Consider the following 26,132-nt stretch of genomic DNA (forward strand, 5'->3'; position numbering starts at 1 on the left):
ACTGCTTAAAATCCTCCAATAGCTCCCCTCCCCCACCCATTAAGTCCCAGCCCCTCTGATCTCAGCCCTCACTACCCACCCCTGCAGGCTACACTTCCTTCCCACTTAAAGTCCCCAATTGCCCCTCCCCCAGCTCCCTCCCACCCCAGAGGCTTCATCTATGCTGTTCCTTCTGCTTGGAACACACTTCCTGCTCCCGCTGCTCCTTCCCTGGCCAAAGCCCACTCCCCCTGCAGATGGCAGCTTTCTCGACCCCTAATCTAAGATGCTCCAAAGGGAGAGGAAAGAGGGCTTCTGTGGGGGCCTGCAAAGTCTTCCTTCCTCGGTCCCTCCCTCCCTCATCCATTCGCGTGTCCACACAGGCTGTGACAACTCCATGTCATGAAGTCGGGCACAACTCTCGCATCAGACAGGCCAGTGTCCTTTCTAGGACCCCACTTCCTAGGTCTGTGGTCCTGGGCCAACTGCTCAACTCCCAGGACCGCTGGTTTCCTCAATTGTAAAATGGGGATAATCATCATCTCTACGTTTTGGAATATAATTAATGACCGGATGAGGAACGTGTGTGAGGGCCGGCATATGAGATGTGGCTAATCAGGGGGTTTGACCAGGAGGAGTGTTCGCGTCTGCAGAGGGGCAGGAGGGCACAGTGTGCCATACCTGTGCAGTGGTGGGGCCTGGAGTCAGCTGCCCAGAGGGCAGGGACAGGGGCCAGATTAGCCTGCCTCCGTTTCCTCCCCTGCCATATGGGGACAGTAACAGCCCCATGGTTCTTGGGACTCATCTGTAAGGTCCCTAGAACAGGCTGGCACAGAGGGTGCCCTCAGTCCTGCTGTGCTGTGGCTCCAGCACCTGGAGTGAGGCGGGCGCCTGCCCCAGGCTGTGCTCTCTGCTGCTGGCTGGGAAGGCCGACTGGCTTTGGGGACAGCACGCATGCCCTCACGGAGGCGCGGGCTCTGTGGGGCAGCAGGGGTCAGGGTGAGTCCGGGCAGGGCTCTCAGAGGGACCTTTTCTCCCTGGGGGCTGGCCCAGCAGGCCCCGTGTCTCCAGCCCACCCCGGTGGGGAGGGTCAGGAGAGCAGGCTGCGGAGGCCAGACTGATCCTTGTCTCTGGGCCCCCAAGGCTGATTTGGAGCTGTAACCAAAAGTACACAGATGGGTTTCTGTGTAGTGGGGGGTGGGATGGGGGGTGGTGGTGGTGTGTGTGACAGGTCAGGGTGCTCCGTGAGTGGGGAGGCCAGGAGAAGAATCTCCGAGCATCTGTCCTTCCACCCTCCTGGGCTTAGAGGCCCCAGAGTAAGTGACAGGACACCCCCAACGCCTCTCCCTTCAAGTACTCTCTGTCATGCTGCCTCACGGAGGTGGCCACAGAATTCCCTCTCAGGTCCAGCTTGCCCGCATACTTCTGGGCTCTGGCCAAAAGTCTGCAGCAAAAACTCAGTATCTCCCCTACCCACAAGCCCATTTTTACAGAAAATCCTGGCTATGCGCTGAGCTCAGCTTCTGTTGTGCTGTGTGACCTTGGGCAAGTTACTCAGCGTCTCTGAGTGGCAGCTTCCCCTGGAGTCAAATGAGGGGCGTGTGGGGGCACATAAGTGCTTCCACTTTCTTTGGTTGTCTCAGTCCCTGTCCCCAGAGTTCTGTGGGGACCATGGGCCCAAGACTATCCCCGGGAGACCCCACCCCATTTCCCCTTGGTGAGGAGAACCAACTCCTGACCTCTTTCCACCTCCCACAGGCAAGGACTTCACAAAATGGCCAATAAACATAAGAAAAGCTGCTCCATATCATGAGTCATCAGAGATCCACAAATTAAAACCCCAGCGAGTTCACTACACGCCCACCAAAACGAGGAGGGTTTTAAAAATAACCATACCAAGGCTGGCAAGCTTCACGCACAGGTGGGCATGTCGACGCTTACTGCCACTTTGGAAAAGTGTTTGGCATCACCTCCTCACGTTAAATAAATGTCTCTCCCGGGACCCAGACACCCACTCCTGGGGATGCAGCCAGGAGAAATGAGGGCTTATCGCCACCGAAAGATGTCACAGGAATGTTCACGGCAGCCTTATTTGTCATAACGTCAAGCCAGAAACACCCCAAATGTCCATCCATAGAGGAAGGGTAAGTAAACGGAGGCATCTCCATATGTCGAAACACTATGCGGCATGGAAAAAAATAACACACCACTGACACAGGCTTGGTGATCCAATGTCAGACATAACATATAACAAAACGTCAGACACAGCAGGGTGCGGCCATCTGAGAATGCTCGTATGAAGTTCAAACCCAGGCAGACCACATCATTGGTGACAGAAGCCGGGGGAGTGGTACCTCTGGGGAAGGAGGGATTTTAGGGGTCCCAAAGGAGACTTTGGGAGGCACTGGAAATGTCCTCTTCTCAATCAGGGTGGTGTTCTCAAGGATGTAGTCATACGCGAGTCTTCACTGAGGTGTACACAAGATTTGTGTGTTTCATATGTACGATATATGAGTTCTTACATGTCTAAAATATAAGATATACCTCACAAAGGACCCTGAGTTCTCCCAAGCAGGCTTGTAAGGGCAGGATGGCCTCCTCTCTTGGGAGAAGGGCTGCCAGGGAAAGGGCCCAGGATGACAGCACAAGAGGGCCCCTCCTGGGGTCTGGCTCCCACCCCCATCTCACAGATGGGGAAGCCAAGGATCAGAGAGAGGGAATTTTCTTGAGGTCACCAGCATCTAGAGCCGGGGTTTGAAACACCAGGTTTCCTGCTACGGCAAAGGTATCACACTGGCAGGAGTGGGGTTAAGGGCTTCGAAGTACAAGGTGGGGGGGGGGCTGTCGGGGTCTGTAGGTGGCTGCTGGGCACTGAGGATCCACATCCTCAATGGGCAGAATCTCTCTCACTGCACTCCTGCCAGCCCAGGTCACAGCCAGAAAGGCAGGGTGAGGGGAACCAGTCCCTGCCTAGCAGAAGCTGCCAGAATGGGCAGCAGGGGAAGAGGAAAGCAAAAGCAACCAACAGAGTTTAGAAAAGGCACTAGGAGATTCTCCACGCCGCTGCGTTTATCTGCAGATGTTCCTCAGAAACCAGAGGCATGGAAGTGGGTGGCTGGGGGCCTTGCGGCGCCCCCCCCCACACACACACCCACAATTCCTAAGCAGGACACATGTGCCCAAGAATTCCCAGTTTAGAGCCTAAAGGGTCAGGACCAAATCCAGCCCCTCCTTGCACCCATTTTACAGATAAGAAAATGAAAAAAAAAGTCAAGGGAGGTGAAGAGCTTCAAATCACAGGAACTTCACTTGACACCATCAGCCAGCCTACTTCAGAGACCATTTAGAGCTGGAAGTTGTCTAGAGAACGTTTGACCCACTGTATCATTTTAGGGAGTGGAAACCGAAGCCCGGTCAGGGGGGATGGGGTGGTGGGCCTGGCTCCGGTTCCTCTAGAGTCTCTGGCCTTTTATGTCCTTATCTGTAAGATGGGGACACATACAGCCCACTTCCCAGGGCTGAAGACTAAAGAGCTAATAAATATGACTTATTGTTATCTATTTTCAGCAAAGCTCCCATGTGAGCCTTCTGATGATCTTGCCAGCCGGCAGGATAAGTCTTTGAGGACTGGCCCTCCTCACTCTTGCTCTGGGTGCGCTGATGCAGAAATGGCTCAGGGTCATTGACAGGGTCAAATCCAAGCCCCACTGCTGTGTGACCTTGGGTCAATTGCTTAACCCCTCTGAATGTCGGTTCTTTTTCCGTCTGTACAATGGGGAGGAAAATTGTTACCTCCCTCATGGAGAGTTTATGAGGATTAATGAGAGAATGAGAAGTACCCGACACATGGTAAGCACTCAGTGAGTGTGAGCTGTAATCATTATCAAGTTTAGGGTCCCCTGTGACCATCATCAAAGTGTTCCTTATCCCCGTCTTCCCACTCCAAGGTGGGGGTAGGCCACCAGCTAGCCAGGCCGGGTTAGGGATGTGGTTTCAGTCAAAGAACTGCTGATTAAATCAATCTTAAAAAGTTTCATTTTACAATATATTAAATTAGTGCAAAAATGGAACCCCGGAACTTGCATATATGGCCAGTTGCCATACAGATGGTTCAACCCTTTTGGAAAGTGGTTCTTGGCCACAGCCATAAAAGATCAATATCCTCTGACCCGGTAATACCACTCCTGGGACTCCAGCCTCAAGAAACAATTCAAGACTTAAAAAGAAAAATAAATAAAGAAAGAAAGAAAACCAAAACCCAAACAACTATCTGCATGAAATTGATCCTGCAATGAGCATCTAGAAGAAAAATAATTAGGAACGATCGACATGTCCAGCAACAAGAACGATCAGAGGATTCACGGATGATGGAGCCGGAGTCAGATTCCAGCAGACTATGGCCGACATTAAAATGGTAATGACCAGCAACCAGGAACTGGGGAACAATGTCTGCCTCTGGAGAAAGGACCAAGAGGGGCTGCAAAAACAGATACAATGGTGGAATGAAATGCGATTTCTCCCCCAACCAACACCTTTTGACTTTTTTCAAGGAACAGCCACAACAATAACAAAAATAAAAACACAGGAAGGAAGACAATTTCTTCTAAGCCCTCAAACGGGGCCCTCACTTGAGGCCTCAGGGGGAGGCCTGGGCCAGTGTGGCTTTCCCTCCCCTTTGGTAGAAGGCTGGCGGGGTGAGAGAGGGGGTGATGCAGAGATGTGCGGAGTGGAGACAGGCAGGGATGTGCCCAGGGTTATGGGAGCAGGAGTGGGGCAAGGAAAAAGACTGTGTGATCAGGGAGGGCCTCTGGGAGGTGGTGTCCTCAGAGCAGACTCCTAGATGATGAGTATGGATACTCTGGGGGTAATCTGGACAGAAGCAAGAAGGAACTGGGAGTCTGGCCCGCTCTGAAATGACAGCCTGGAGCAGGCTGGATACTTTGCACCACAAGGAAGCCCCATGATGGGCTTAAGGAAGATCCCCAGGGCTGCTTGGAGGAAGAAGGGTGGAGGATTGTGCCTGGTGGGCTGAGGAGGATGCGGCAAGCATCCAGAGTAGCGGAGGAGCTTCTCAGAGCACACCTGAAAGGGAGGTTGTCGGAGGACTGGAGTTCAGATTGGGGTGCCTTGAGGGCAGGGGGCCAGTGCAAAGTCCAGAGGGAGTTGCTCAGGTAGCAGGTGGATCTATCGGTCTGGAGCTCAGGAGAGAAACCTTGGGTGGACGAAGTTGGCTGGGGCACATGGGTGTTGGAAGCCGCAGGGTGTGGCTGAGTTCACCCAGGGCAAGTGAGAAGAGAGCCAGGCAGGGCATGACCACTAAAGGAGAAGGACCCCGAAAGGGGACACAGAAGCAGAGAGGAAGAAGGAGCAGGTAAGAGGTTTCTAGAAGCCAAAGGCATGGAGTTCTGTGGAAGGGAATGATGGATGGGGTCAGATGTTGGAAAGGCATTCAGCAAGATAAAGACTAAATCATTCCTATTCAACTGATCCACTTCTGTGATGTCCCCAGAGCACATTCAGTGTGCCGTAAAGGGAGAGAGAGGAGTGGCAAGGAAACAAATCTTGGGAATCCAGGGACATCCTACTGAGAATACTGGATGAGAAGAGAGGGGAGGAAGGAGGCAGAGGCTACGGGACGCACGCGGTCCTGCTGAGATCGGTAGGCTGAGCCCACAGCAGGACTGTTGGGGTCCAGACCCCATCCCTTCCCAAAGGCCCCACGGGGGCTGGCTCTGGGTGCTGCCAGGCTCCACAGGCAGACCTGGTAGACCAGCAGAGCCCCGCCCTTCGCCCTTCGTGTCCACTGCACGCAGAAAGCAGCAGGGGGTATGTGCAGGGAAACCAGGGCTCTCCCAACCTGGGAGGCCGAGCTGGTGCCAAATCCCAGCTGCCAGGATCCCCTCAGCGGGCTAACTGGAGGGGAGCCCACCCTGCCAAATGCACAGGTGCTGGGGGAACAGGTCCAGGGCAAGCCCAGCTCTGCCAACCACAGACGTGGGAGGAACCACGGGGGCCATCTGGGTATGGAGGCAGGAGTGAGGGCAGAAGGCAAGAGGAAGTTTACTGGGAACTACAGCTTTTTTTTTTTTTCCTTTTTTTTTTTTTTAATGTTAATAAATTTTCTTTCCAGGGCACCTGGGTGGCTCAGTCCTTAAGCGTCTGCTCTTGGCTCAGGTCATGATCCCAGGGTCCTGGGATCGAGCCCCTGCATCAGGCTCCCTGCTCTATGGGGAGCCTTGCTTCTCCCTCTTCCACTCCCCCTGCTTGTGTTCCCTCTCTCACTGTCTCTGTCTCTGTCAAATAAATAAATAAAATCTTAAAAAAAAAAAAACACAACAACAAACCCAACCTCTCTTTCCTAAAAGGAGAGTTTGATCCCATTTTTATTTCTGCTACTTAAAAATTAGCAATATTATATCTTAACGACAAAAGTAGCAGTCACTCACACAGACCGAGCACACATGGCTGCCGACACTATTCTGGGCCATTCGCAGGTACTAACTCACTCAGTCTTCCTAACACCTCAACGAGGTAGGTGTTATTGTTGTTCCCATTTCACAGGTGAGGAAACTGAGGCTCCCCTGCACTGTTGAATTTCAGTGTTTCCCTGATTATCTTCCTGCTCTTGGCTCTCTCGTCCTAGAAAAGCCCCAGAGCCTAAGTAGGAAAAGGGGCTGCTGCTAGGCTGGCAGAAGAGCCCCCCCCCCACCCCGGGCTTTCCTCCTGCCGCTGTCACTCACCTAGAAGGGCCCTGAGCCCTGGTTTCTCACAGGTAAGTGGAGAGGGGTGACTGGGATGGCCTGGCCACACTCGGACCCCCTGTGGGGTGGGTGCTGACCTCAGCACAGACGGTCTGGAGGGTCACGGGGCCATGGCACTCAATGGCCAACCTTTCCCACAGGCCAAGTCTATGCCAGAGCTCGATGTGAGGGAGCCACAAGGAGGGGGAGTCCCTACACTTCCTTCCTTCCAGCCTCTCCGCCCTCTGCCTTTGCCGGCTCCGCTCGGCTGGGGGAAAACAGGAAAGGGGGCTTTGGCCTCTCTCTCTCCCCTCCTCTTTCTACAGATGCCCCTTTGCTGGCATCTGGAAATCATGGATGGCTGGGGGTGCTCAGTCCCCCTCTCAGACCCCCTGTGTCTGACCTGACCCAGGGGTTTCCCAAGAAGGTGTGCGTAGGAGGAGGAACGCGCGGGACGCCCTATTCTCCACCCAGAGCTGCTGGCTTCCAGGTACTGGGGGCTGGGCCCGCGCCATCTAAGCCGCCGCCCTTGGGTCTGTGGTCCGAGGCCGAGCGGGGGGATACCGGGTTGGGAAGCGCTGAGGGACACCGGGATTTGGCTGATGGGACACTCTGGTCCCTGCTCTTCGCAGGACAGCAGTTTCCGGAGTCCCTCGGACAGCGCCTCCTAGCTTCCCGCCCCCACCCTAGGAAGAGAAGGGGACGGGGGCTGCTTTGGGGGTGTCTGCAAGAAACAAACGAAACGGACATCTAATGAGGTCCTACTACGTGCCAAGCATTTTCACATACCTACATTTCACTAAATCCTGCTACTTGCGGACGCCGTGACGCCCGTTTCACAGATGCGGAAACTGAGGCTCAGCACAGCGGAGTCTGGAGGAAACCGGGAGGGGAACGAGCCTTTCCCGCGCGCCCCACCCCGGTGCCGGTGTCTCACGGACCGCAGGTGCCGGCCTCCCCTTTCCGCCCCTCGCACACCCCCTGCCGCTGCCCGACGGCGCGCGGCGCTCACCTCGATGCGGTCCAGGCGGTCCCGGAGGGCGCGCACGGCGTCCTCCAGCTGGAGGATGAGCGCGGGCGAGTCCCAGGGCCCGTCGGCCATGGCGTCGCGGCGGGGTCCCGGGTCCTGGAGGCCGCGCGGCAGGCCGCTCTCGCAGCGGCCCAGCTTGCCGGTGAGCTCGCGGATGGTGTCCTGGTCGGCGCGGATGCGCGCCTCCTGCTGCAGCGCCGTCTGGCGCAGCTGCTCGGCCGTGCTCTGCAGCAGCAGCAGCTCCTCCCGCTCGCCGGCCGCCGCGTCGCCCTGCTCGGCCCCCGACGGGCAGGCGGCCGCCAGCGGCGTGCAGAGGAAGCGGCTGAAGAGGGGCGCGGGTGGCAGCGGGTGCGCGCTGGCCGCGGGCGCCCCGGGCAGCGCGGGGGGCCCGGCCGAGCCGCCCGCGCCGTGCAGCGCGCTGAGACCGCGCTGCGGGCCCGGGGACGCGGCGGCGGCGGCGGCCGAGGAGGCCGAGGCGTTGTCGGCGCCGCCGGGCAGCGCCCGCGCCGGGCTGGCCGCCAGGGGCACGCTGGCGATGATGCAGATGACGGCACCGAGGAACGCCAGCATGCCCGCGGCCAGCAGCACGGCCAGGAACTTCAGCGTGAGGCGGGCGGCGGGGGCGCCCGAGGCCCCCCGGCAGGCGCGGCGGCGGGGTCGGGGCGCGGGGCCCGGGCGCGCGGGGCCGAACGGGGCCGAGCGGGAGCCGGAGCCCGAGCGGGAGCTGTTGCCGCGGCCGCTGCTGCCGCCGCTCTGAGCCCGGGCGGCGCGAGGAGGAGAAGGCGGCGGGCGGCGGGGAGGGGGAGCGGGCGCGGCGGCCCCGCCCCGCAGGCTCCCCCGGGCCGGCCCTGGCCCAGCCCCGCACCCGTTCCGTGCCGGGCGCCGCGGCCGGGGCGCCGCCGAGATCGTGATCCAGCCGCCCGCACAGCAAGGAGCGGATTAGGAGATAGGGGGCCGGTGGCCACGCGGCGGGACTCCCCCGGGACCCCTGCCGCACCCGTCCCGGGCTCCCGCCCCCTCCCCGAACCCGTAATGCCGACTGCTACCTGGCGGGGAGCTTGTCTCGTGTCGGCTAAGGGCCTGGCGAGCTACAAGCTTGGGCGCAGGGAAACCTCACGGTGGACACGCTCACCGGGGAAAGGAGAAGCCTGAGGCCCACCGAGGTCGGGTCGCTGTCCAAGGTCACGCAGCCAGGATGCGTTGGAGCAGCACTGGGGTTCAGGCACTTCTGGGGGGACTCAGGTTGTGCGATGGAGCTGGGGTGGGCGTGGGCAGAAGAAAAGAGGTCAGTGTTAGGGGCAGGGGACTGGAGATTTTGAGCCAACCGCCAGCCTGTCACTCCCCACCTGGGACCTCCTGAAGGAACAGGGTTCACTCCCCTCCACACCCTTCAAAAAACTCCCCAAGAACGAACACACACACACACACACACACACACACACACACACGGCAGAAAAACAAGCAAAAACTTCTTCTGATCTCAGAAGATAGCAGAAGTTCCCCCCACTCTGAGAATCCTTAAGGGCAGGAAACACCAGGGGTCCCAGAGAAGACCCCTCTCCCGACCTCCCCATCGCAGTCTACAGTAGGAAGGCAAAACCCTGCTGGGCATGTGGACCAGGCAGTGGAAGGAACCGGAAGGAATGGGAGTGAGCTGTGGTGTGGGGGTGGCTGAGGAGACTTTTACTTTCTCCTTTCACAAATGTCTATATATATATTGTTGCAAATTAACTTTGCAATTAAAAACTTTTAAAAAATCCTCCACAATTCAGGTTTTCTGAGAGGTGTTTTCTGAGAGGCCTGGGTTCCCAGTGCTGGAAGGGCACTCAGAAGGCTGCGGATGTTGGATGTTTGCTGCAAAGGTGGAGGAGAGGGGCTGTGGCTCTTGGGAGTCATTGGCCAAGGCCACACCCAGGCCAGTCCTGACCTGGAGTCTGGGCTGTCTCCCTGCCTCACCTGTATTCTTGACTTGAGGAAGAGACACACACTGGGGCTCTGAACCACCGTGGCTACCTCGTGGTCTCTGCATAGTGCCGGTGGTCGGGAGGGACCAGAACATTTCTCAAAAGGCCACAATCCTGGGGGATGCTCTTTGACCACCGGGATCCTGCCCAGTGGTCCCTGAGCACATGCTTTTCACACCCCACCCCTCCCCCAGCCCCAGGATGATGCCCGCCGTGCTCCCCAGATCTCTCTGGGTGTCAAGGATCATGAGCTATACCGTGGGAGCCAAGCGAGGGCAAGCTCTATATGATGAACCCTCAGAGTCCCACGTGCATGGATGTGAGCTGGTGCTCATTGGAGCATTGACCTGGAAACCCCGCCAGGCAGCACAGCCTGGGGGAAGAAGCATCACCCTGATGGAGAGGTGAGCCAGGCTCTCTGAAGACAAGCGCAGGCAGAAGGGGGCCTGTGAAGTCCTGCAGGTGCATGAGGCATCAGAACTCCTGGTGCATCTACGCGTTCTGTAAAGACAGAAACACATGCCTCACATCCCCAGGAGAAACTGTTGCAGAAAATCCAGACACACACATGCCAGGCCGAGAGAAGGGGCTGCTGCCAAGGGCTTAGGCACCAAAGGGTGTCACTATTATGTGGCCCTAACCCATGAGATTTGGGGACAATTGGATAAACGGGTTCAAAGACTTGAGTCAAATCTTGTTTAAACTGATCTGTTTTGCCCCGGAATGGCTTTTTAGACCTGTGGTAGGAACACACTGCTCCCCTGCTTCTAAACCCATCAGTGGTTTCCCTGTCCCTTATGGAATAAATTCCAAACCCCTTAAGAGGTAGTACTGTACCGCCTAGTGGTCAAGCCCATTTCTCCGGGGCTGTGGAAGAGGCTGTGCCCCCCCATTCCTAACACAGAATCCCTCCAGAGATGGCCAGAAACAGATTCTCAGGGGAACTCCTCTCAGACTTGAATTGTCCCCACATTTTCCCTCTAAAGTCTCGCGTCTCTAGGCTTTTTATTTCTTACTTATATTCCATTCTTAGGGTAAGGGAATTCTGCCCTAAATGAACAAGTATAGTTATTCATTCAAAATATATGTTTTGAGACCGACTTTGTGCCAGGCAAAATGCCAGGCCCTGGGGAGAGCTGGAAATAAGACAAACTCGGAGTTTATATTCTAGTAGGGAGGCAAACAGTAAACAAATGAATAATTAAATAAATGAGTTTATTTATAATAGTCATGAGAACTACAACGAAAATGTAAAAAGTAATATTATAGAAAGTTGTAGGCAGTTTGTGTGTGTGTGTGTGTGTGTGTGTGTGTGTTGGTGGGGGCAGATTTGAGAAATTGGCATTATTTGTAAGGTTGTCAGAAAAGTCCTGCTTATGAGCTGAGACCTGAATGACCTGAGAAACCAGCCATGCAAAAATCTGGGGAAGGACTTAGTGTTCTAGGCAGAGCAGATGGCTTGTGCAAAGGCCCTGCAGCAGAAATGAGCTTGGTGTGTTCCAGGAACAGAAAGAAGGCCACTGGGGCTGAAGAAGAGTGAACTTCAGGAGAGAGAGGAAATCTGGAGAGAAAGGCAGGGTGAAGTCATGTAGGGCGTCACAGGCTAGGGGAGGAGAATGGGTTTGATTCTAAGCCCAGCTGGAAGGCTTGAAGTAGGGAAGTAACATCACATGGTTTGTGTTTGTAAAAGATCACTCTCGTGGTTGTATGGAGACTGGGTCGTATCAGGGTAGGAGAGGAAGCAGGGAGACAAGCTAGGGGCCCGGCAGGAATGGAGTCTTGGAGGTTGGATGACCGAGAGAACTGGATGGATCATTTAGAGGTAGATTTTGCCACTTGGGTCCTCCAGGCAGCAGATGGGGTTGGTTCTACAAGTGGTTGATTGGAGGCTGCGGGCTGTGAGAGCCTCAGACCTCAGTGCAGATCTGCCAAAGTCTTGCCCAACCCAACAGGGAGCTCCAGGGTCAAGACTGACCATCAGGGAATCTTGCATTGGGCAGAGATGCCCAGTCCCTAACACCGTGTTCATGCTTGGTCATTAACTGGGAGCTGCTCCAAAAGAAGATGGCTTCAGCTCAGAAGCTGGGGTGAGACCCGCACACAAACCTGCACACGGATGTTTATAGGCACTTTATTCATAGTTGTCAAACTTGGGAGCAAACAAGATGTCCTTCAGTGTGTGAACTGGTACATCCAGATGGAATCTTAAATACTGATGAGAAGAAAGGAGCTATCGAGCCATGAAAAGACATGGAGGAACCTTAAATGTATATGACTAAGGGAAATGAGCCAGTCTGAAAAGGCCACATGCTGTATGACTCCACTTTCATGACATTCTGGAGAACTGAAAACTATAAGGACTGTAGAAAGATCTGCGGTTGCCAGGGGTGCCATTGGTCTCAGGGCCCCAAGAGGGATCCGCTGTCTCCCTCCTCCACTACCCATTGTAAATGCCCCTTGCCCTCTTTTTACCTCTGCTGAGAAAAGGTGGGAGGAATATTCTTTCCTTCCTATACACTAGTGAAGTCCATGGTATAATACATCCACTCAACAAATGTTTCTTGAACCGAGGTATGTTGTTGTTGTTGGGGTAGGGAAAACCTTCAGGCTACAGCAAAGTCATGTCTAAAAAAATGCGAGAACACTGCTAGTTTGGCACCTGGTAGTTTCTGCCCACAGGCCCGTGATGGACTCGAGGCTTGAACTCGGGGCTTTGGGTGACCAACTCATTTCAGTTTAGCGCTGCAAGTCCTGTGTCCTGGGAAACCTCTCCAACCTGGGAAGATCGGGCTGGTTGGTCACACGAGCTCTCTCCAAATCACACATCCCCAGGTGCCCGTACATAATGGGTATCGATCAGGACATGACTCTCCCTCTTCCTGCCTTCCTAAGCCCCCACATTCTTCCCTCCACTACAGCATCTCCCACTTTACCTGTCTCCTGCAAGACCATGAGCCCCTCCAGGGCAGGGCTCTGGGGGACTGGCACTTGTGGCTACTCAAACTCCCAGCGAAAGCAGGCAGTTCCTCTTGGGGTGTGTCTGGGAGCTAAAGAACTTCCTTGGGTCGCCTGGGTGGCTCAGTGGGTTAAGCGTCTGCCTTTGCCTCAGGTCATGATCCCAGCGTCCTGGGATGGAGTCCCACATTGGCTACTTGCTCAGCAGGGTGTCTGCTTCTCACTTTGCCTCTGCCTGCCACTCTGCCTGCCTGTGCTCTCTCTCTCTCTGACAAATAAATAAATAAAATCTTTACCAAAGAGAGAGAGAGAGAGAACACTTCCTTTCTCTGGGAAGTGGGGAAGCAGGGGCTGAGGGACAAGGAGAGCTGCCACTGTCCATCCTGGACATCTCCATCCTGAGGGTCCAGTCCCCAGCCAGGGATGGACTGTCCCAGAATCAGAGCTGCCTTAGTTTCTCCTCGTCTGTAAAGTGGGCTCATGGTAACTATCACAGAGTGAGAACGGGAAAAGAGCAGATGAGATGTACATAAAATCTTCCAGGGACTCAAGGTCGAGGACAATTTCTCACCATGTTCTTTTGTATGCCCAGTGCCTGACCCTTAGTAAATGCCCCAAACATGCCATCCCTTCCTTATTTATTTCTAGCACATATTAGGTGCCCAGTAAAGGTTAATTTCCTCTTCTATTTTTTTTTTTAAAGATTTTATTCATTTATTTCACACACAAAGAGAGGGCAAGTACAAGCCAGGGGAGGAGAAGAGAGAGAGGGAGAAGCAGGCTCCCCGCTGAGCAAGGAGCCCAATGCGGGGCTCGATCCCAGGACCCTGGGATTATAACCTGAGCGAGAGGCAGATGCTTAACCAACTGAGCCACCCAGATGCCCCCTCTTTTTTACTGCTTTACCTTTATTCCCCAAGTGCCTACAGTGCCTTCCCCCGTCGGCACTCTCTCCTTTCTTGGCTCTCCTCCCATCCCCTTCCTGAACAGAGTGGGGAGTCATTCCGACTAAGGTATACATCTTCGATCAACATACCCCAGCCTGGGACCTTCCAAGGGAAAACAGCGCTCAGAAATGTTTGCCTATTAGCAGCAAATTCCCCCAACTAGGAGCCCGGCCAGGGAGAAGGGGCAGAAGCCAGGGAGGGGAGAGCTTTCCTCTCTGGGGAAGCCCAGAGATTTCCATCCAGGGTTTCTGCCTCCCTGGAAGCAGCAAAAGGAGCCAACCCACCTCTCAGGCTCAGGCAGGAAGCGAGGACATCTGTTCGCAGCTCAGGAGGGGCCGAGAACCAAGGAGGAAGCGGGTGTCCTCCTTGTAGGGGGCCTGGCAGTTGGCTGGAAGGTGTGTGCCTGCAGCCAGACGCAGCCAAGAAAGACCAGGATGAGTGGCTGGCCAGTGAGGCTGTGTCCTCTTTCCGTGGCTGTCCGGGGGCCGGGGTGCTCTCACTGTCTTGCCATCATTCTGCCAACCGTGGGTGCTCAGTCCATCCCTCCTGCCCACACTTGTTACTCTGTTACTCACCATGGCAAACCCGGAGTTCCACATTGGAATCTTCCCTAGTTCCCAGATAAGAATTGAAACTCAGAGAGGTTCTGACATTTGCCCAGGGCCCCACGGTCAGTGCAGGTATGCCTGGGATTTGAACCTGGACGTTCGCAGACTCCACGTTGCATGCTCTTGCTCTCTCTCCAAGTAGATCAGACCCTGAACAAGGAGGAAATAGCCAAGTACATCCTGGGAGCCTCACACTGCCCTGGGCTCAGTTCATCTCCTTCTCCTGGCCCTCCCCGGACCCCAGAGACAGGAGGAGGGGGAGGGCCAGGAACCGCTGTGGGCCCGGCACTGGTTTCTGTTGCAATGATCTGTGAACTTCTGGAGGTTTGGCACGGTATCTGTTCCATATCTGGATCACTGGCACCCAGTGTGTGTTCTGGGTGTATCTACTTCACCCGTGATGGAACCTGAGGGCTGATGTACATTTCTTTAGCTCCGCTAGGAAAGAGAGTTTTCTGATAACCCCCAGGATTCTGCAGACACAGCTCCTGAAGGCAAGGAAACCAAGCCTTAGGGCTCCAGGAGCAACCCTTTCTTAACCCATAGGATGGGTATGGGCAGACCTGTCTATGGAGACGATGGAAGGCCTCTAAAAGATAAAAGGTCTCCTTGTGAAGGAGGCTCAGGGACAGGTGGACACTGAAGGGTCAGAGCTGAGGCTTGTGATGGGGTTAGAGACAAGGGGGTACCTGGGACCTCACCAGATGACCGCTCATGATGTCTGGCAGCTACTTCTCAAATACCACGTGTTTCCTGATCTAGCTCAAGGGACCCAAGGTGATCCCTAGGGAAAGTGGGGGGCAGGTTGGGGAGACTCTCCCAGAAGCTGGAAGAAGGGACCATGCAGGAGGACAGGGTCCAGTGGGTGGTCCTTCTGGCTGGACCCCTGCTCCTGCCCACTGAGTCGACCAGCCCTCTTACTGGCCTTACTGGATGGGTCGGGCCTTGGGTCTCTCTCCTCTAAAGTCTGCCTACCGCCAGCACTGGCTGCAGCCACTAGCAAATTGCACCCACATACAATTTGTGTTTTTTTTCAGATACAGAAATGGTGATTCAGGGAGGGAAAAGGACTTTCCCGAGATTATACCGCAAGGAGAAAGCATTTGATGGTGGTCCTTGCTCTGCTGCTAAGTAGAAACAGTTTTCGATCTGTTATCATCGAAAACCTCACAAAACTCCAATGGAACAGGCATGCTACTATCACCAGCCCCATGGTATGGTTCGTGAAGCACAGAGAAGTCAAGCAACTTGTTTCAGGTCACACAGCTGCCAAGGCGAGAAGCTGCCATTCAAACCCAGACATTAAGTTCATGACCACTAGGCTACGTGGACTTTCTAGGAGGAAGCATAGTGCAGGGAAGGCTGTTCTGGCAGGCCTGAAGGGAGGAAAGGGGGGCGTTTGGAGGTTGAAGCAGTGAACAGACCCAGAGAGAGCTATGCTTGGCAGACTGCAGGCCGAAATCATTGTACTCTTCCCCAGGGTCTGCCTTGTCAACCTGTTCGGTTGACCCCATCTTTCCCACTTTGGATGAAATCTCAGGCATCTCTCATAACTTTTTCAGTCACTCTTGGGTTTTTTCCCTATTTTTTAGATATTAGAATCATCTGGTTTAGTAGCAAAGCTTTAAGCTCTGTTCAAAGCTTCTCCTTTCCCTCAAGTCTGCCTTAAATTCAAAGACCTGTATCATGAGGAAGGAGGCACTCTTTCTCATTAACGGAACTTCTAAAGTTCTTCAGGGACATCCCCCCCATCACTAGGGATCTCCTACCTGTAGTTTCTACATGGGCAAAGCCTCCCCGGGCTGGCTGGGTTTAGAGTCCCCTTCAGCTCCTGCCTTTCAGGGTCCAACCCAACATGAATGCTTTGGATAGGATCTCATGCCCCTTCCCTGCTTTCCCTTCAACCCCCACCAATCCTCTTGGGGCAGGGTCCTCATTCAGAATGACCTCGAACCAGCCACATTCTGCAAGGTTCCCTCTGGGGTCCTGGGAAACACACTTACATCCTGGCCCCCAGAGGTTGGGAGAGCAGGCTAGTCCCCAAGCAGCTCGGTCCTTGCCTCGCAGAAGCGGAAGCAGAAGCCTAGCCAGCCTCTCCACTTTGTCGCTCATCCTCAACCTCAGGGAACACATGCCATGCCCTTGGGTTCTCTGAAAATCCCCTCGCTTGGCCACACAGCCCTGGAGGGCTGAGGGACCGGGAGCACCTCCCCTTTGCAAGTCTATGCTTTGGAATGGGGGTACCTGGTCTGGACTGGGGCGGGCAGCAGAGCTGAGGAGAAAGGGAGGGATTGGAGTGGTACTTCCATTACAGGTCCCTCGGTCACAAACACTGGAGACAGGCCAGAAAGGGATGAGTCAGAGGTGAGGCGCAGGGTTCAGACCCCACCAGTGGAAGGCAGTGAGTCAGGCAGCCCGTGGGGGCCAATTTGCAGTCCGGAGACTGGTTTTGAATACGGAGCCTGAGGGTGTCACATCAGGGTAGAGCAGAGGGGTTGAAAGCATGGACTTTGAAGTTAAGGTGTTTGGGTTTCAATTCCAGCTCCGCACACAACTTACCAAGGGTGCCACCCAGAGGAAGTGACTCGGTCTCTCTTGCCAGTTTCCCTGGCTGCACCATGGGAGCAGCAAACCAGAATGAAACTCCAGTGTGAGGCTCAAAGCCTGGCTCATGGGGCCCTCAGCAGGGTTCCCTGCAATCCCAGGAGGAAGAGAGTATTACTCTCACCTCCCATTTTACAGATGGGGAAACTGAGGCACGACAGAGCCTGAGCAACACGCTGTGGAAGGCCCATACAGTCAGGCAGCCCAGCTCTACTTAGTGTGCCCTCACCTACCAAGCTACACAGCAGGATGTGGGCACAGTGGGAAGGATGACTACACGGGTTCAAATCCCACCTCTACCTCATAGGAATTCGTGAGCCGAAACTTCACCTTTCTAGAACACAGAGAGACCTCATTTCTATATCATGGGTGCTGAGCTCTCTGGGTTGTGAGGGTTTAATTAGTTAATCCTTGTAAAGTCCACTCCGTCTGTATTAACTGTCCTTAGAGCAGTTCTTGGTTGGAAGGATGATTAGAGGAAGCCCCTCTCCTCTGTTTTACAGAAGAGGAGGCAGAGGCCCCAGAGAGAGTGACTGACGGCACTGAGATCACAGAGTGGCAGAGCTGGGACTCACCCACTGCTTCTCAATGATCTGGAAGCTGTTATGTGGGAGGATGGCATTGAGAGTTGGTGAGCAAACCCTCGGAGCCCCTGGGCGGGAAGTCAGAGGGATGGCCAAGTCCGGATACACAGGTCTGGAAGATATCTCCTCTTACCCAAGAGGTGCTTGAACAAAAACCCTCTCACACCCATCACCTCAGGCCTCCCAAGAACCCTGCCAAGCAGGGACTCCCGGCTTCCACAACAGCTGAGGGGCACGAGGGCTGGAGAGGGGAAGTAAACCGACCCCTGGAGCCCAGACAAGAGTCTCCTGCTGGTGGCAGGGGTGAAAGGCAGGCGGAGGAGGGATGAGTGTGGAGGAGCAGATCAGGGCTGATCAGAACAGAAAGCTTCCGCCGGGACTTCGACATGGAAACTGTGCCAAGGGAGCCTGAGAGAGGACGGTCACTTTAATGAGTCCCTGTGGGGGACCATCTACAATTGCCTTTTCCAAAGTGCATCCTGTTGCCTTGATCACAGACAGGAGTATCGGAGCCTTAACAGAGAACCCCTAGGGACCTCCAAATCCACCCCGAAAGAATGCGTGACTCGTGCTGGGATTTCACACCATGAGATGAGGGGGACCGAAGGCTGGCAGGGGGGGGGCCTGTCTTGATGCCACAGCACCAAGAACCCCTGCCACCTGCTTTGTCCCATTTTCATCAGCCCATCTCGGCTCTGCATAGATGTTTCCCTCTGGCTCATAAAGGCTAATTGCTAGCAGCTGTCATTTAAATGGAGGCTCATGTCTTTGTCACACTCTGAGCCCAGCCTTGGGAAGAGACAAAGAAGACTTTGGTCTTCTGCTCTAATGAAGGTCATATTCCATCTAGAGGGACCGCAGGGGACCTGTTCCCTTCTAGCTTCAACTCCGATTGGCTGTGTGCCTCCTATGTGTCTGCCATGTATCCGCATTTTCACACTTACCCTGAGTCTCGTTGTTCTACAGAGATTTCAGAAGTTTGGGGAGGGAGCAAGATGCCGGGCAAAGAGAGACCCCGGTTACTATCCAAGTATATGAGGCTTGGCTTTTCAGTTCTCTTTTAACTACTGGTTTTTCATTTAATTCTACAGAAACTGTGATGACAATTTCTTGAAATGTACTGAGATTTGCTTTTTACCATGCCACATGATGTAATGGCTGGAAATCTTCAGTGTGTGCTTGACAGTGATGTGTCAGGTGCAAGATTCCATACATGCTGTTTGTAATTCTCCTGTGCATTTATTTGTGGCCGGCATCTTTGTATGTCTTGTAATTTTGGATTGCAAGCTCACATTAAGGAGGGTTTTATCTGTGAGTATCACACTGTGGCTTTTATCGTGGGAACGTCCCTCCAGGGAGGCTTGTATTTCCCATTGCCACATGCTCTGTGGGTGTAACGCATCCCACATTTGCTTTGTATGTTAATTATCAGACTCGGTAGTTCTGGAACCACACGGGTAATGCAAATTCAAATCTCAAATTTGTGTTAGTGAAGGTCTAGAGTCATAATCAAGAGAGATTTCATTTTTGTTTTTCCAACCAGAGCCAAAAATGAGACAATGTCTCTGACAACTTTTTTTTTTTTTTTTAACATTTGTCTTTTCATTGAAGACATGCTTTATTCAGGTGTCTTGGTTTCAGATCTCTTTTTGGCAATGGCCAGGGGCCTTGTCTCCCAACTGTATATAGATGTAGACTCCAAGCTCCTTGGTTACCAAGTTCAACAAAGGCCAACACCTCCCCACACCTGTCCTGGTGTCACTGCAGACTCGCCCTGCAGGGCAAAGGATTGGCATCTTCTTATCACTCTGATTTTGGCTTCCTCTTTGTTTATGGTCCTTGAGGATTTCTTTACTACCTTGGAAGGTCAGCTGGGTATTTAACAGAATGTCTGTTATACAGTAGTATCTCTAGGTATTGTGTAACATCCCATTGGAAGCTTCCATTCACCATGCCCAAGTCCTGGGTTCCACTCATTCAGCCTCTGAGGGACCCTGGTAAGCACCCGCCCATACACTGCTTGTCTGACTCACTATCCCCAGCCAACTGCCCCACAACCTCACCCAGAGGAAAGGCATGAGATTGTTGGGTGGGTGGCAGGCAGTGGCCTCTGGAGCAAAGCACCTAAGTTCTAAGTGATCCTTCCCAGGTGTCTGGTGACATCTCAGAGCTGAGCTATACTTGGGCACAAAGGTTCTTCAACTAAAGGACAGGTTCCTCTAGCAGTCCCTCGGTGAGCAGGAACTTGCTGCTCCAAGTCTCACATCTATGGATCAAAATCCCTCCTGATTCACACCCAAGGTGTCCCAAACTGCATTCACCCTCCTCCCAAGCCGCCTCCTCCACCAGGCTCCTCCGCCCGTCTGCCCCATGAGTGGCACCAACACCCACTCTCGCTCACTAGACACCCAGGAGGTTTTCAGAGGCGCTCTCCTGCAAGCACTGCAAGCCAGTCGCAAAATCTTCAATATTCCAAATCTCCCTCAACTCTGGCCATCCCTCCCATCCGCACCACCTCTGCTGTGCCCGGTCTCATTAGTGCTCACCAGGGTCATCTGTTCCTCTGTCCCTCCTCTGCTGAGGATGGATGTCTGGAGGGTGGGGCCTCTCCCCTGCTGCTTCCCTTGCAGAGCCCACATGTGGATCTGGTCCCTGAGTTCTCAGAGCTGGAGCCATTTGAAGTTCGAACTGTCAGAAGCACGCAGCCTGAACAAAGGGTGCAGAATGGGCACACAAGCCTGTGATCTGGCTTGAGGGGGGCTTGCCATCTGGAGGCAACCACGCTGAGCCTCCGTTTTCACTTCAGGCAGAGCTTGGTAAGGACAGAAAAATCACTGCACTTACAGCTTTAAAAAAATGATGGGAGTGACTTTGTGAACTTGTCCTCGCCTATCCCCACCCCCGTCCTTCCCTTGGCCCAGCCCTGATTCTCGCCGCATGGCTGACCTGGACCCCAGGCAAGGCCCAGGAATAGGAGGTGAGGCTGGGGGTGCTGGGTCAGGGGCCACCTGGCAGATAAACCCCATGACACCAACAGTGACGCTGACGCATTTCAGACAGGGCATCATGGCCTCTGGGCCCAGTGGTCCTGCCCAGCCCTGCAAACAAACCCTCCAGTGCTCCTTAAGAAGCAGTTGTGATCATGCTCACTGCTTAGTGATGGCATGCGACAAGGCACTGTGACTTGTGACAAGGGATGGCAGCGACTCTAAGTCTCTGAAGGCACCTGCCTCACAAGGGCAGCCGCCCCCGTGTTCTCAGTCCCAGGGAGCATGGGGCTTGGGGGCAAGTCTGGCCTGGAGGGCAGCCCCTGCCATCACTGAGAACCAAGCCACTTTGGCAAATGAATGAATTAACCTAGTCTCTCCCCATGGGAACCTGACAGCTCCTCCCTTGAGGCTTTGCTAGGCACCGGGGAGTGGGGCAGGTGCCCGGGGTGCCGGTGGGGCGGCGGAGAGAGGGGGATGAAGGGAGACAGAAAAGCTCTCACTGGGGTTTGGCCTGTAGTGGGTGGGCTGAGCTTCCGGCTGTTCTTTCGCTCAGTGTGGATTAAGGAGTTTTGGAGAAGAAAACGCTGAACACCTGGTGAGATGCCAGGGGGAGGGAGGGATGGCTTGGAGTAGTTGCCCTGGAGAAGGGCCAGCCCTGACTTCAGAGGGACACCACATCCCTCGCCCCCTTTACCACCTACCTGCCGGGACCAGGGGCAGACAGGGACACACTTCCATTTGTCCTGCTGGCCCAGGACCAGTTGGATGAATTGTCCTGGGGTCCCAGGTCTGCTGCTCAGTTACTCCCCGGCCTCTCTGACCCCATCAGGAAGGGGGTGACAACTGGAGAAAAGATGGAGGGCCCAGTGGGTCAGGCGCCAGGCTGTGAGCTGCGGGTTATCACGGGATGACGCGCTCCCACCCACAGAGGGACAAGGCCTCGGGTTGTGGACGGGGAGGTGCTGCTGACCATGGGAGGAACCCCTGAGAGTACCCAAGGACAGTGGGAGGGGCCTGCACCCCCAGGAGGCCGCCAGGTGGAGGATTTGGGATCCTGAGGGCAAGGCAAGGTGGGGGCGGGGGGGGGGGGGGTTCCAGCCCCCTTGTGGCACTCGTGTGGAACAGGCAGGGGTGATGCAGGCAAGAATGGAGCCTGGCAGATGGGTCAGGATGGGTGGGGGTGCGCAGGGTGCGGAGACATCCCAGAGGAGAGACAGTGGGGATTTCATGATGGGGGCGGTGTGGGTGCTGTGGGAGGATTCAGGGGGGACACCTGCTTAAGAGCCACAAAAGTGGCTCAAGAGCAGAGGGGTGGGCCCTTGAGGAAGGTATGGGATTGCCCGGGGTGGCGGCTTTTAAACCCCGGAGGCTCCTCTGCGTGGGGAGAGGGCGCCTTGTGGCTGCTTATCTCATTGGAGATAAGCACCACGTGGGGGTGAAGGGCGACATCTCCATTTCTGGTCTCCTGCCGCCCGCTCAGTCCCTCTTGTGCACCACTGGAGGCAAGCACCCAGAAAACATTTCTCTGCACTGGTCTGCTCTCCCAGGCGCTGTGGCAAGATGCTTGTTAGGGGGACGCCTGGGTGGCTCAGTGGGTTAAGCCTCTGCCTTCAGCTTGGGCCATGGTCTCGGGGTCCTGGGATCGAGCCCTGCATTGGGATCTCTGCTAGGCAGGGAATCTGCTCCCCCCACCCTCTCTGCCTGCCTCTCTGCCTACTTGTGATCTGTCTTCAAATAAATAAAATCTTAAAAAAAAAAAAAAAAAAGCAGCTGCTTGTTAGGGACCCAGCCCCTCAGGCTCCCTCGTCTGCAGCTACTATGATTCCAAGTGGGGGCCGGGGAGCAGGGAGCTGGCAGTGGCAGGCCCTCCCCCCCTCCAAGGTACCCACCAGCCTGGAAGCCCTGCAGTTGCACGGCTTGGGGTCCTCACCCCCAGCTCAGCCCACCTACCGGCTGCGAGGTGGGAGGCGGTGAGCTCAGAAATGGGACCACAGCTGGCAGGCCAGGCCAAACCCCTCCTCACGTGCAGCAGGTGAGGCCTGACCAGATGTGATGTGTAAAGACCACAGGCACGGCGGGAAGAAATGAGACAGACACATCCCCACCCTAGGGGCCAGGCCTTAGCTTCGGAATGTGACAATTTATTTGGGGGGGGGGGCAAAAGAGGCTTTTCACTCCCCCTTCCTGGCATTGATACAACATTGAAGAGCAGCAGGAACTAAACGTACAAGACGAGAGTAATCGGCACAAACCCCCCTCCCCCGGCCCAGAAACAACCGAATCGGGAACAGAACCAAAGCCCACACCCAAAACACGCCGTCTTCTCCACCTGCAGGCTCCAGGAGCGGGAGCGGGCAGGTGGCCTGGGGGACCCACCCCCACGTGGGGGTGAGGGGCGACATCTCCATTTCTGGTCTCCTGCCGCCCGCTCAGTCCCTCTTGGGCACCACTGGAGGCAAAGTTTAGCCAGCTGGCAGCTGGATGGTTGAACCACAGACAAAGGCAACAACACTTCATTTTTAAAATGAGAAAGAGAAAGAAAGAGATGGCGCCCCTCCCCCAATATAGAGCTATATACGTATATTTTATATATATAGAATTCATTCGTGCACAATTCATTTAAATGAGCTTTTCAAAAATTAAAAAAAAAATTATAAGATACATTTTTTTAGGCCTTTGTTTTTTTAAATTAAAACGAACAAAAAGTGTCCATCTGCACTCCTCCCAAGAAGGGGGGCAGGCCCCAGAACCCTTCGTTCCTTCTACCTTGCTTGGCCTGTTGCAAGGGGTCCCCTGTTAGACCACCAACCCCATTTGCCTAGCTGAAGCTCTGCATACAGTAGGCACTCACTCAGTGTTGGAGCAGGGTATCAACTCCTTCGAGGAGGGGCAGGGGGACCCCGTAGGCATGGGGCGTGGGGTCCTCAGTCCCCACTCAGCCTGGCCCCGTACTCTGGCATCTTGGTGACTGCCAGCAAGATGCGAGTCAGGCTGGGGAGACCCTCTCCTGGAGTGTTAGCCCCTAAATTCCTTTTTGAATCTGAGAGGAGATGCAGACCGAAAAAACCGAAAACCTTTAAACACTTTCCTTTTCTTTTTAAAAGTGATTCCTTAAACCATACAAGCCCCCAGAGAGGCTGCCTTGGACTAGTGCATGGGAGCCCGGAAGCGGAACTGACCCTACGGGGCTCCACTGTCCGGCGTGGGCCAAGTGCAAAAACAAAATAAAAGCGAAAAAACCCCAAAACCCAAAAAACCCAACCCAACCCAACCAACCAATAAAACCCCAGAAGGTGGGAATGGTGGTGTGTCCACTTGGGTCCCCATGGAGGCTGAAAGGGCCGTTCATGGCCCAGCACCCCCCACCTAACAGGTTCCTCCTCTGGGTTGACCCCTCAACCAGGGCTGCCTGGGAAGGGTGGGCAGTGGGGGGCGGGGGAGGAGGGACCTGCCAGCTCTGCAGCGGCCTCAACATCCCAGGCTCCCTCCTTTGAATGGGCTTTTCCCCAAACACCAGAGCAGCTGGGCTCTTCACCCCAGCGAAGCAGCTTTGCCTCCCAGAACCCCAGTTTCCTGGTCTTTTCAATGGGGTAACCCCTCCCACTGTGCCCACCTCACACTGAGGTTGGACCTCAATCATCCCTTCTTTTCAGCAGAAGGATGGGGCTCGTTTTGCCCCGGACCCCTTTGCAGGGCAAGAACAAGGGGGCTGTGGGAGGCTAGAGGCCCCAGTGCCAGAGCCACTGACCGGCACTGAATCCTCAGCACCCGTCTGGACACCAGCAGTGCTTTATGAAGAGGACTTGGACCCAATACGCCCATTTCACAGAAGGGCACACTGAGGGTCAGAGAGGGGAATAAGACAGGGAGGTGTCCCAACTTCCCATCTCAAACTGGAGACACCAAACCTCCTTGTTTCCTATGACATGTGGGTGGGGAAGGGGTGGCATTAAGGGGAGATGACCGATGCCCCAACCAACACGGAATATAGCAGGATATCAGGCTTTGGGGGGGGTATTTCACGTATAAAAATAAAGCAAACCAGAATGCAACTTCTGCTTGGTAATTAGGCAAACGGAAAAGCAGCAAGGGGAGAGGAAGGGCCCGTAGGAGGCTGATTCGTGCAAGAGTGTGTGGGGGGTGGGGCGGTTAGGATCCCCGCTCAGAGCCGCCCTGGGAGAGAGGTAAGGAGGGCCTCACTTGCTCTTGACCCTGTGCCCACCTCAAAGCAGTGCGCATGCGTGCCTCTGGGTGTGCTGACACGGAATGGGGCCACATGGCTGAGGGTCAGGGGCAGCAGCCCACCTGTGCAAAGAGAAGGGGCAGGCCTTCCCCTCTCCCCATGGTTACCCCCAATCCCTTAGGGTCACCACCTAAAATTCTCCCAGAATCTACAGCTTCTTCTCCCTGAAGCTCGTATCCCCCACGTGGTCAGGGAAGCTCAGGGCTGTTGTGGTCTTTGGGGTGATGGGGTGGGAGGGACCAGATGACCCGACAAGCTGGCAAACAAATGACAGAGAGCAAGACACCCAACTGCATCTAGTCACCGGCCTTCCTGGACAAAGTCACCAAGGACACAGCAGTGGGACTCCCGCTCACCCCCCCTCTCCAGCCTTCCCCTCAGATCTCAGCTCCCTTCGCTGGGCGCCTGCAGGGCTGGCTAGTTCCCTTGGGACCAGCAGTCATCCTTCCCTTTGAAGGAGGGTAGGTGTGGGGTCTGGGCCCAGGACAGGAGGGAGGTTGCCCCCTGCCTCAGGCCGAGGGGAGAGAGCAAGCAGTGGGCCAAACCCCAAGGGCCCGCCCGCTAGGCCTAGGCCCTCCGTCCCGTTCCTAACACCGCCACCTCACCTGTGCAATCACTGCAGTACGAATTTTCTTTAAATATCTCTTTCTCTCCCCTCCCCCGCTCCCACCCTGACCCCATAGGAATCCCACAATATTTTTTTCTATTTCTTTTTTCTTTTTTCCTCTTTTTTTGTTTTTTGTTTTTTTGCAAAACTAATTCTTTCACTTTCCTGTCATAAAATCACCTCTGAAAACACAACTTCTTTACAAAAAAAGTCACGAATGACACGGACTCTCAGGAAAACACATTTCTATGGTCTCTGGAAAACACCTGTAACTGACACCCAGGCAGTCACTCACCTGGGGTGAGGGGTCACGGGGGTGGGGGGGGGACATCCCCTCGAAGGACAGAGGAGAAATACCAGCCCTTATTTGGGGGGAAGCCAATTGGCACTTGGACGGCCACAGAGCCAACACAAAGGGCAGGGTGGGGAGGGTCGAGGAGTGCCAGCCCCCCAAACCCTGGGAGGGCCCTTGTCCTACATTGGGGGGGGGGGGGAAGGGGCAGGGAGAGTTGGAAGAACAAGTCCTCCCATACTCCCATACTCCGGACAAAGGCATCTGCTCCCGAACGGGATTCCCTTTCTGCCTCCTCCTACCTTTGCCATCACGCGCCTCAGTTGGGCCACTGCTCGCTGCACACGCCAGGAAGTTCCCTTGAGCCAGGAGCAGGGCTGCGCCACCCAGGCCAGACTGAGACGTGGGGCCAGCCCAGCAGGTGGCCACCCCGAGTGTCCCAGAGCCCAGGTCCCACATACCCTCTCTCTCCTGGAGAGCACATGCCCCTCTTTGGTCACCCCCTTTGGCCTGCCTGCCCTCCCAATGCCTGACCTAAAGCTGGGGCCCTGGCCTCCACCAATGGCACAGACCCTTCCGCTCCCTGGCG

The 26,132-nt window shown here is 55.0% G+C and overlaps 1 protein-coding gene and 1 long non-coding RNA gene across 2 annotated transcripts in view; both read right to left on the bottom strand.

The window, feature by feature from the left end:
• NPTXR (neuronal pentraxin receptor) overlaps positions 1–8,550 on the bottom strand; it is a 22,954-nt gene extending 14,404 nt beyond the window's left edge. Inside the window, exon 1 of the mRNA XM_082751136.1 lies at positions 7,732–8,550. Coding sequence (XP_082607262.1) covers positions 7,732–8,319 — 588 coding nt within the window. The 5' untranslated portion in view covers positions 8,320–8,550. The remainder of the gene's footprint in view (positions 1–7,731) is intronic.
• Positions 8,551–22,521: 13,971 nt separating this feature from the next.
• LOC309858447 lies at positions 22,522–26,128 on the bottom strand. The gene is made up of 2 exons (XR_014308203.1): positions 26,097–26,128; positions 22,522–26,062 (listed from the first exon to the last, which is right to left on the bottom strand). It is a non-coding gene; the product is annotated as an uncharacterized lncRNA (long non-coding RNA).
• Positions 26,129–26,132: the final 4 nt, after the last annotated feature.

Source organism: Mustela nivalis (genome assembly GCF_964662115.1).
Source record: "Mustela nivalis genome assembly, contig: HAP1_SCAFFOLD_2496, whole genome shotgun sequence".
Lineage (NCBI taxonomy): Eukaryota > Metazoa > Chordata > Mammalia > Carnivora > Mustelidae > Mustela > Mustela nivalis.